Source organism: Rattus rattus, chromosome 8, assembly GCF_011064425.1.
Source record: "Rattus rattus isolate New Zealand chromosome 8, Rrattus_CSIRO_v1, whole genome shotgun sequence".
NCBI classification, from domain to species: Eukaryota; Metazoa; Chordata; class Mammalia; order Rodentia; family Muridae; genus Rattus; species Rattus rattus.
The window spans coordinates 86,219,360-86,231,426 of record NC_046161.1 but is presented as its reverse complement, the minus strand read 5'-3'; the positions used below and the strand labels follow the sequence as shown (position 1 = coordinate 86,231,426).

The 12,067-nt window shown below is 41.9% G+C and overlaps 1 protein-coding gene across 1 annotated transcript in view; it reads right to left on the bottom strand.

Annotated features, from left to right (window-relative positions):
• The window catches only part of Slc9a9 (solute carrier family 9 member A9), a 535,118-nt gene that overhangs the window by 479,968 nt on the left and 43,083 nt on the right, over window positions 1–12,067 (bottom strand). Inside the window, exons 3-4 of the mRNA XM_032909913.1 lie at window positions 11,446–11,523; window positions 9,875–9,951 (exon numbers count right to left, since the gene is read on the bottom strand). Of these exons, the coding sequence (XP_032765804.1) occupies window positions 9,875–9,951; window positions 11,446–11,523 (155 nt within the window). The remainder of the gene's footprint in view (window positions 1–9,874; window positions 9,952–11,445; window positions 11,524–12,067) is intronic.

Sequence of the window (12,067 nt, the reverse complement as noted above, 5' to 3'; positions counted from 1 at the left end):
CTCCAGACCCTGAATAACTTCACTGGGCTTATTATCATTTATGGATAGACATCCCTGAGGAAACTTTCAAATCCTAGCTTGTGTGATAAGCAACTGAAAAGAATGGATTAAAATCTCATTGAGATTGAAAGCTCTGTAACTGAGGAAAGTCGTACATGGGTGCACATACTACATATGTGATTAGGAAAGTCATACATGGGTGCACATACTACATATGTGATTACATTATTTATCCCATGTCTCGTGTGTCTCAATTGGTTGTGTTGTTTTGTTGTTGTTGTTGTTGTTGTTGTTGTTGTTGTTGTTATGGTTGACTGATTGGAAGAGCAGGTTTCAAGGGTATCAAGTAGACCCTTAACCAATTTTGAAAAACATCTGCAGAGAGCCAGAGATCTGAGCAAGTAGTTATCCTTGGACAAATATTCGTGACATTTGGGGACGTAATGGAGCCTGGCTGTTCGCATCCATATGGTAGACTAATGCTGCCCCTCATGGCCTCCTTATCATTATAAAATGAAAATATGATGAACTATGTAAAACCACTGTGGGCAGAAGGTTATGAAAACAGTACCTTTTACCATATTTCTAACCTGTTACAGAATTGCCTTTCCTTAGACACAGAGAAGCCAGAAATGAAATTACTCCCTAAAGCCTGAACCATGCACAGTAAATACTCACATTCTTCCAAATGAGTTTCTCCATACATTCCTCTCTCCTAGGAGAATGTTTTCCTCTTTCTGCACTCCTAATTCCTCTCCACTGGGATAAGGCTGTAATTGTATTTAGCTCTGTGCAGTGCAGTGTGAAATAACCAGGTCATTGGTTTCTGTGGAGGCCTTAAATCTGCAACCTACAATGGCTACTGTGTTGCTGCAAATTAACAGCAACATCTTCACAATCATGTAAGCAATTTATCTCGCTGTGGAAGAAGCCAGAGCTTTGCCTAGGAAGAAGAGTGTTTGGTAACAGAATGCTAAGTTATAAAAAATCAATAGGAACAAGTACGCTGGGAAGCAGAACTGGCAGGGAGACTCGGAAGCCATTAGTAACACACGATGTGGAAGGAAGGGACTGTCGTCACATTACATGGCACAAAAAATGTAATGAAGATATGACATGTAAAAAAATAATGGCCTGAATTACAGTTGATGAAAGGCCACCGGATATAATAGACTAAGTCTCGGGCAAATCCCTCATCTACTCTTGGCTTTGTCAGTAGCACAGTTTGGATACTTAAAGAGAAGAAACAGAAGCCCCAAGAGAGCTAATACACATTCCTTAATAGAGAGAAACTAGAGCTAGGTGTGGTCTACAGTGAGAGCATCGTACTCATAACTGACACCGAGAAGACCGTTACAGACGTGAGGCTAATCAGATCAAGACTTTCCCAGAAGCCTTCAAGTCCCACTTCTAGTGCTAGTCTCAGAAGGCCGAGTGCCAAGATACAGAAGAAGTAGGAAAAGACCATTAGACAAGATATTTCAGCTATAACTAGACTAATGACTTTGGGGAGTTTATGAGAGAGAGCCAATGTTCAACCAGGACAGGAGAGGGGTGCCGTGGAAAATATCAGTTGCAGTTCTATTTATTATCAAAGAGATCATATAAAATATTTATAATGTGGAAATTCTATTTTAAACTAGCAGACTTTTTCTCAGATTTATAGAAGAATAGAGCAGGGAGTATTCTAAATATGATCACGTCCCCTCAGTCTAGTCTCACATCTTGTGCTGTCTGGTCCACTTGTTACAGCTTCTAACCTAAGGCTGGCACATTATTGCTGACTGAAGCTCACAGTCGACATTACGGTCCGCTTTATAGATTCCATATGGATATTCCTTCTTGAGATTCCTTAAGTTTCTACTGTAAATTAACCAAATGGTATTCTTAGTACACCAAGAAAAGCAAATTGTTTAATAGTTCAATGAAGTGCTAGAACTTGCAAAGAGTGCAAAATCAGTGGCCGAGGTCATTTGGAAACTGAGACCTGAAATAACTGTTGTGTAGCAGTGACCTCCAGGAGCATGCTTGCCCATCAATGCTGAGCAATGACATCACTGCCAGTAGTCGTTATTCCGTTGATCACGTGGGGTGCCATCGAAAACCAGCTTTCCACCTGCCTCTCATGCAGTGACGATTAGCAGGCAAGAGTGAAACAGGCCAGTAAAACCTCTCAGAGCTGTAGTTAAGATTGACTCCGAGTCCTTTTATTGGGACCATTTTAATTTAATGGCATCGGAATGTAATTGCTAAATCAGGCTGAGCACTCCTCACACCTGAAGTGCTAAAATCCTTGGACCGGAACACTGAAGGTTTCTCCCAGCGATACTCCTCTGTGCCAAGCTAACAGTGTTCTACCAATCATCTTCGGTATAATACACATACAGTATTTGGTCTAGATACTTGTCAGATAAACCTTATGACTATAAATCATAAAATTAGTTGATTCCTGAATAATGTAGATTAAACATTGGTTGAAATTATTTCCGTGTCTGTAGTCTGCCTTTGGGAAATGCTAAAAAAATAAATTATTAAATCTCTCTGCTAACTCGGGACTGTGGCACATTTTAGTGCCAGTGGGAGTTATCTAGGGCTCTGGTTAAGATACAGATATGGGTCAAGAGGTCTGCAGTGTCCCCTGAGACCGTACCAACTGCTGATGCTTGTGATGTGTTGGTGGCCCAAGGATGTAACTTCAGTTGCCAGTGTGGGCTTGGCCTACTCTGGAATCAGTGACATTTCATAAAAGTCACCAAACAATTGGAGCCTTAGGTACCTGTCTGTAAAAAGGAGAGCTAAGAATAGAAACATCTCTCTCTCTCTCTCTCTCTCTCTCTCTCTCTCTCTCTCTCTCTCTCTCTCTCTCCCCCCCTCTCTCTCTCTCTCTCTCTCTCTCTCTCCCCTCCCTCTCTCTCTCTCCCTCCCTCTCTCTCTCTCTCTCTCTCTCTCTCTCTCTCTCTCTCTCTCTCTCTGCTGATTACTGTGAGGTTAAAATGAGACAATGAATACAGAATGGTCGAGTTAAAGCTACGTACTCAGAAGATCCACAAAAAGCTAGCTGAGGTCACTTCTAGTTTGTATCCTGGTTGACAACAACAGGATGCATAGGTCTAGTCTCCCAACTCCTTTGGCTCTCACTTGGCAACTTAGTTATTGACTCCTGGAAAGCAAGAGGCTCAACAACCAAGGTCAGCCTAAGAAGAAGCGTAAGGTAAGGATGAGGAGAGATAGCGTGAGACCGGGACACATTTGACAGTCAAGCCCACAGTGAGCATAAGGCAGAAGCCAGACATTATATTTCTCTTCATCCAAACATCAGCATACCCTATCCACTTCATCACCCACACAGCTCCCAGGCAAGCCCTACCAAACAGCGTCCAGGATCAAAGCTCTCCTTCCTGTTTGTTCTTTGGCTTTCTTAAACTCATTCTTTTTTTTCCTGCCTAAGGGGGATAATGTGACTCCTTAAAAGTGTTCCCACCTCCAACATAGAAAGAGCTCTAAAAGTTTGTGACAAGAGAACCAAACAACTCAGATGGAAAGGGGGGGGTTGTAAAAGTATAACCAATTCAATAATCCAGAAGACACCAATGGAGACGCACTTTCATTTTGTACCTACCGGACCGCTAAACATTAAGAGAAAACAAAAACAGAACTGGTAATGTTACATTGGAAAAACGATTTTGGGGTTATTTTGTAAAATCCTGAGTGGCCATTTTAGATTTACATACAGCCCAGCACTTCCACTTTTCAGTGGAGAGGACAGATGGTCATCAAGTCCTGGAACAAAATGCGTAGTAACTACCTTATTGTCGCTACCTTACAGCACAGTCTAAAATGATAGTGCACGAAACTCCGGACTTTATAATGACTCTCAGTGCATTTTAAAGAAGCCTTCAGTCCTAACTAAATACCGAGATACATGAAACCCTCACTGTCACAGCGATGGTTTTTGCCCAGCCTTTTAGAAAACTCAGGGTTCTTTTTTTCTTTCTTTCTTACAGATTGCAGCTCCCTAGAGGGCCTGATGAAATGGGGGAATCTGTGCAGACTCTCGCCTATAAAAATTCACAACTAACTTAAAGAGCTTCATTCCTCCCTCAAGTCTTTGAGCCTGACCTCAGGGTCTCTGCTTCTCAAGTTGAGGGCTCATCTCAATTCTGTTCTGTTCCTGGGGTTAGAGCTTAAAGGGACGGCTGACTCTCTGCGTCCACCCGTGAGCTGCCAACCACATTCGGCCTCTAAATGAACAATGTGCCCCCTTTCTAGGACTAAGAGTCAGTATTTTGGGGGGGATGCTGCTTGGACTCACCATATCACTACATTTAACGGTCCCCAGAGGAGCAGATATGTCCACTCAGAGAGCAGCAATGAGCCCCCAAGAAGCTCCCTTCAGGATTGTGCCTCCTGGACAAGGCTGCCGAGCATCTTAATATTCTGTGTATGTTAAGGATTCCCATGGGGAAGTCGGTACTGAGCAATGTTGGCATGAATAATGTAAACAGCCTCCCTCATATTTGTAAATACAGGGTTTGCTGGGTGAATTATCAAGAGTCCACAAGTATTCAGTCTTCCTTCTAGCCTGCTCCCGTGGCCAGCAGGATGACTCAGCTCAGTGAATAAAAATGTTTGCCATCAAGCTATCAACGTCGGTTCAATCCCTGAAGGTCATGTGGTATTATGTGGTAGAAAGAATTGGATAATCATATATTATCCTCTGAAGTCCACATGAGTACCATGGTACAAGAGAGTCTACACACACACACACACACACACACACACACACACACACACACACACACACACACACCAAACAAACAAAATGTAATCTTAAAAGGCATCTTAGGGATACCAATGAATACTTAGGACAATGTATGTATAGGTGTGTGTGTGTGTGGATATGTGACATGAGAAACTTCCTGTTGAGTTTTTGGTCAAGAGAGTCCAAGAAACACCCCACAAATAGTACAGTCATTATGCTGTCTTCTTGTTTCCTCCCAGAATTGAAGCTAAGTTCCTATGGCTGAAGACACCACATACTTCAGACACAGAATTTGGATGATTCTGCTGAATCCGATGTGGAAACCTTCTTCCTAAAGAAATAGCTCTCATAGTACCAAAAGGTACCATGCAAGACGCCAAGGGAGAAAAGTAATCAATAGCCTCGAATAGCTGTAAAGCTTTGACCCAACACCAGGAGGGCAAGAGAGTCCACGGCTGCAGTAGTGACATTTAGATCCTGGAAGTAACCAACAATTTTCTCATTGGCCTTAAGGCACACTCAGTTGGAGAGAATGATGGCCAGGTACTGTAAACCTAGCTGACGAGGCATGGCTGGTGATGTCGTGTCCTTAAAAGAGAAACTGTTTCTCTTTCCTAAACCACTTTCCTAAATGAGTCTGACTTCTGACTGTACTCTAAATACTTATAGATGCCTATCCTCACGCCCATAGGTGACTGTAGCTCTCATTCCTCATCAAAGAAGCTCCTTTTTTAGAAATAACAGATGGAGACCATAACAGAAATACGCAAAACGCAGAGACCGATTATGAGATGCCCAGGCCCAACAAATAAATCTACAACACAAATTCTACACTTGAGGCTCAGGAAAGTTTGTCGAACATGGAGTAGAAAGATTATAAGAGCCAGAAGACTAGGACACCTTCTGTGTCTTATGATGAGAAGCCACAGTCATGGAGTCTCAAAAATATGGTCACTTAAATAAGCCCTGCACAACGACAATAGTAGTTAACGTGCCAACAGGAATGGCAGTCTCACATGCTCCACCTCTAGGTGAAAAACTACAAGCAATTGATAGGGAAGAGAGGGATTCAGTCTTCTCTATGGACGAGCCCCTGATAGGTTATTCAATCACCAGTAGTCAGTCCTAAACACACACACACACACACACACACACACACACACACACACACACGAGCAACACTAGTGGACTCAGTGGGCTATATCTATTCATTTATATGCACATATTTGAAACAATAATTAAAGAAGAAGAGGTCATGAGTTTGAGCGGGTGGGGTCACACAAGAAGAGGTGGGGAGAGAGGTATCAATGAAATAAACACAGTATTGTGTATAAAGTCTAAAAGTATTCATTTAAAGGATTTCATCATGGAAGATATTATGGCTCATATTGTAAATAGTTTAAACAAAGACCCTAGTTCTGAAGATTTTTCTCAGAACTACTCGTTTTCTCAAATCACTATTTCAGTTTCTGGCTATATACACAACATCAGTTAAAAGAAGGTACATGCAGTGATATCATGTACCCCAAATCAGCTCTTGGGAAGCGGAGACAGGAGGATTATAGCAAGTTTGAGGCCAGGCTTTTCTATATAGCAGATTCCAGGCTAACCTTAGATGCCCTGCACCACATAGAAACCATTCCCCCACCAAAAATAAATTCTGAATTTTAATAAGTGCATATCGCCATGTCTCTTAAATTGAAATATTCTGGTAAAGGCTATTTCATATACATCATGAATAGTTCCCTATACTTTTTATCAAATATTTCAGATCTAAGGACAATAAGTATTAAGAACTAAAAGTATATAATATAAATATATAAATATAATTAAAATTCGATATACAAAGGAAACAGGATATTAGTGAATATTAATTATATTATAATTAAGTACTATCTAGGTGTCTGGAAATTTTACCCATTGTAAAATTCAGATCCTCATTGTAAGAAATTGCTAAAATTGGTGTTTGCTATGAACCAACAAATGCTTGTCAAGAAGCCCTGTATGGCAGAACCCTCTGTGAGTGTGGCATGGCACACAGGGATGTAGGACGTTAGAGAGCATGATCTACTGGGTCAGAAGCTAAGCTTTTGTGTTCTGTGTGGTCCTGTTTCTCACTGATGAGTACACTAGCCTAATTAGTCAGCCTTTCAAGATGCCTCCTCTTCAGAATGAACAGGTTTACTGACATAAATCTTGAAAGCCCTTGCCAGGTTCAAAATTTGCATATTGAGCTCCTGCATGCACACACACAGGTCACGAAGGCCTCCCAGAAGAGCTTTGTGAAGGACCAGGCATGCTGTATTTGTCAGGTCACAGACAGTTCAATGACCACTCGAGAGTCTGTGATGAGTTTTCACTCATTCAAGCCCTCACTTGCAGGTGCTAAAATCTTTAGCTGCTTCACCGTTTAACCATGTGGTATATCTTCACAGATTATAGCTCGGCTATTTTAACCTCGACTAAACAAGTGTTCAATACAGAAATCCCCCTGCTTTCAGGTTTGCAGAGAGCCCAGACACCACCTCAGCTTGGCCTGGTGCACACTGAACACCACATATGAGGAGGGCTGGAGGCATGACTGGTGTGTACGCTCAGTGTCGCTTTCTTGGTTGGAGTGACGATAGCTTAGGCAGTTAAAAAAATACCACAAGTCGAGCCGGCTGTGTCACACAGTTTAAGACAGATGCATCAGGACAGTCACAGCAGCTGCACATCTTTCTGCTGTGTGGCTTCCATGCTGTAGTAGATTGGACAATTTTTGCCACATTGGACCTCATTTTGCTTTATGGTGAACTGTATGCCAGAGTCTCTGCAGTTAATCTGTGGGCCAGCAGTACAGCCAATAAATATATTGAGGAGGGAAAAAGCCTCACATTCTACAGTTCACCAACCACAAAGCCACCCAAGCCATATACAATCCTGCTAATATTTGAAGCTATCTGTTTCGAACTCCCCACTTATAAATTTTCCTTTAGAAGAATACCCTTGGAATATTGCTACTGTTATATTTTTGTCAAATATAGGTAAGGCTCTGCAAAGATGCTGGGAAAAATTCATTGAGACCATATATACTATGCAAGCTAAATGAGAACGTGATCTGCTTCTCATAACTCAGGCTAAGTGGTCCACACACCCTAAATCAGAAGCTCAAACTCACAGAGGAAATCTAGCCACCCAGTGGCAGTAGGCTTTGCTGAAGCCTTGTTGTCAGCAGCCATGTAGGAGAGGCCAAGGCTAGTGGGTGACTTCCCTGGAGGTGGCCCACTGTTTTATGAATGGTCTATAATGGGTGAGCAAGGTCTCGAGAAACTTCATCTCAGGATTGCTTCTTACAGCCAATATGTCATTATGATATGATCTAATGATTCCTGGGCACTAGCCCACCCTATTGAGCATATTTTCTTCAGATCAACAAAGATGTACCATCATGTAGTAATGTTGTATAGACAAATCAATGATTCCATAATTTCTAGCAATGATTTTATAAAATTCCTATTTTTTATTCAAGTAATTTTAGGAAGACAAAATAAGAGTCGGTTTTAGTTGCTTTGCCAGAAAGATATAATAAAGTTAGAATCAAGAATGGAGTGTGCCAACTCCTCACAGAACAATATGGCTGCATAATAAGGAATACAATGAGCTTTCACAATTACACTAAGAAGAGAAATGGGCTTAAGGAAAAACACTCATTCAAGGTCAGATCCAAGGATGAGGCCACAGGTGTGCACTATGATAAAGCAAGGCCATGTGAATGAAACGCTACTTTGAACCTACTATAGACATCCTTCTGTAACTCCCCTTTTGTGTAACATTTTATCTGTGAGGTAATTTTATAAAGAACTTTTGCCTAAGAAAGTATAAGGTCAGAAAGAAGGAATAAAGTGGGGCTCTGACCATCTACCCACAAAATACATGTGTGTGGCCTGTGGGGATCTGCCCGATCCATCAATTTAAATGGATGTGTGTGTGTGTGTGTGTTTGTGTGATGGTTTGCATATGCTCCACTCAGGGAGTGGCAGGATTAGAAGGTGTGGCCCTGTTGGGGTAGGTATCTCACTGTGGCTGTGGGTTATAAGATTCTCATTCTAGCTGCCTGGAAGTCAGTCTTCCACTAGCAGCCTTCAGATGAAGATGTAGAACTCTCAGAAATGCCTGCACCATGCCTGCCTGGATGCTGGCATGCTCTTGCCTTGATGATAATGGACTGAACTTCTGAACTGTAAGCAATCCCAATTAAATATTGTATTTATAAGAGTTGGTCATGGTGTCTGCTCACAGCAGTAAAATCCTAACTAAGACAATGTGTTTATGTGTATATATGTATATATGTATGTATGTATGCATATATGTATATACGTATATATGTACATATATATATGTATATATGCATGAACACCTGTGGAACTGATGAGACAGTTGGTCGGGTCAGACTAGAATGAGTGTATGTGCAGACATATATGTGAGCCTGTAAGTGTTGCCTGTGTAAAGAAACTTTTCTCTGCTTTATGAATGAGTTGAGTTACTGGCCTCAGTTGTGTGAAGCAGTTCACCTTTCTTTTCTCTCTGGTCCATGAGTCAATGAGCTCTAAGCCTCTACCCTGGCCAGAGAGAGGTCCTTGAGCTAGAGAGAAAGGAAGCCAGCACTTATTAGCACAAAATAGTAAGAGAGAGTTACAGAGGAAGAGACCAGTACTTAACAAAGCACAAATAGTTAGATTATGAGGCCAGGGATCACCAGTCTTGACCTCTGTCTGACACTGTGTCCCACCCACTGTTCCCCTAAAGGTTGGTGCAGGCCTCTGCACTTTGTTTGTCAGAAGACAGAAATGTTGGACCAAGGCTGGAAAAAAATTTCTAAAATGTGATGTACCTGGTCTGGGGGTGGCGCTCAGTGGTAGAAGGCTTTCCCAACATGCTGGATGTTGGTAATACAACAAAACAGCTAAAATACAAGTTAAGAAAAACAACCAAAATCTGATGCACTAGGAAAACTCACACACATGCACACACACATACTTGGTCTAAAGAGTAAACATGGGGACATCTGAGATCCCATCAAAGATGGCTGTGCTCCAGCCACCTACAGCTGAGGTTCTGAATGTCACTTACCCTATGACCACACAGGAGATGGCTGTTCCCAAGAAGGCATACGTTAAAATGGATCCCAAGTTTTGAAAAAAGTGTCTCTGGGGAGAAAGAGAAAATAGTTTATACAGTATACCTGAATAAGCTCACAGCCTTCCCCTCTCTCATTATTTATCAGACAATCTTTGAACCTCATTCATCCCTGGGATTTGGTGCACCTGGGCATGAAGTTTAGCAAGTGATTTCTCAACAAAGAAAGAGGAGAAAAGAAAAGCAATGGAAAAAAAAACTAGAAGATGATAGAAAAGGGGAAGATAGCCCACAGACGCAGCTAGACCCCAGAAGAGGGAGCAGGCTGGCCAATGAGTAGCTGGGGTTCTGGGAAAACTAATCAAGACACACGTGTCAAGAAGGGTCTTGTAAACACGACACCTTTAACTTTTCAAATGTTATTCTAAGAAATTTAAATGGCAACTGGCTTTCTTCTGGTTTTTCTTCTCCATGCATCTGCTGAAAGTGACGCAATCAAAGACTAAAATCCTGAGTTAAATAAATACTTTATTCAGGAAACATGAAGTGATGCCTACTACTTAGGTAGGATATGGGGAAGGATGACCTGCAGGGATATAAATCTTTTCATGTGCTTCTTAGTTAGGAATACTCCCTTCTAGGGAGAGCTGAGCAGCCGCCATTGGCAGCAAGAGGGAGCCTGGAGTCCACAAAACAAATCAAAATGAAAAGAGCAAACAAACAAACAAAACGACAAAAACAACAAAACCCTCCAAACAACCACAACAAAACCCTCTAGGTCTGTAACGAAGCTGCCTGGCTGCCGGATTGGGTGAGCCAAAGGGAGGGAGAGGTGAGCATCGGCAGTCTCCAAGGTGGTACCCGGGCAGCAGGGGAGCAACGTGCTCCCTCTGCCTTACCCTGTGGCCCAGCACCGCCCACCTGAGTGACGTATTGACCTGTGACGTGGACAGTCAGCCTGTGCCTGAACGCTGTCTGGCGTTAGCTCAGCAACTGAGTCTGTGGCTCTCCGTGTGAAGGCTCACTGTCTGCCTGACTCGAGCCCAGCGTGAACTCGTGTGCGAGCTCTCGTCATACAGTCATCCAGGACAACACTGTTCAATGGCCAGGTAACACGGGTCACATTTGATATCTACAGACCTCCCAGAGGGTCACATTACAGCGACTTTAAAAGGTGAAGTGGAGTTTGTTAATGTTTTGTTTGACAAAGCATATCCTCAATGCTATAGTTTCGTCAGGAAATCAGTATAAGACATTTTTGAGATGATTTACATACTGTTTTGTAAAGTGCTTAGACTTTAATATCTAGTGTACATGTCACATTTACAGTGCATCTCGCTCTAGACAAGGTGCAGAGTTCATTAGCTGTGTACCACTAAGTCCTGGGTACAGGTCTAATACATTTAAATGAATTGCAAGAATGTCAGGGTTGAACATTTACTGTGTAATCTATACAACTTATGCTATTCTTAGTGTAGAAGAAATCTTATAAAACATCACTACTTTTTGTTAGTGTTGGCAAGTGTTCTACTTAATGATGAGAGAGGGACGCCCCTTAGCTTTACCTTCTTCAGACTGTATCCCGCATGAAATATGATGGGAGGCAGCAAGACATTGAAGAAGATTTCCGGGTCAAACGTCATCTGCCAGAGAAGACAAAAGTAAAGTTAGACTCGTGTTTACACAACAGGTATAGCACTTCTGTGGAGGTTGTGTGAAGGCTACACTGCCATGCTATTAAATTAGCAAAGAGAAAAATAAGAAAGAAGAAAAACTAAAGCCAGATGGACGTGGCACACAACTCTGACTCCAGCACTCAGGAGGCAGAGGCAAGTGGAGCTCTGAGTTGGAGGCCATCTTGGGCTACAGAATGAGTTCCAGTACAGCCAGGGCTACACAGAGAAACCCTGTGTCAAACAAATGAAACAACAACAGCAAAAAAAAAAAAAAAAAAAAAAAAAGAAAAAGAAAATATAAACTTAGAAATGTGTAAATGTGGTATCACATAAAAGGATATTTAAGTTAACAATAACAGAAAGCAAAAATCTAAATGAATTTTCTCTGGGAAAAAAAAAACTTTCTTTTAACTTGATCAATCATTCCTAATTTAACTTATTATTCCAGTGTTTACTGTGTAGTCCAGAGTGACCTTGAATTCACCATCCCCCAGCCTCAGCCTCCCCAGTA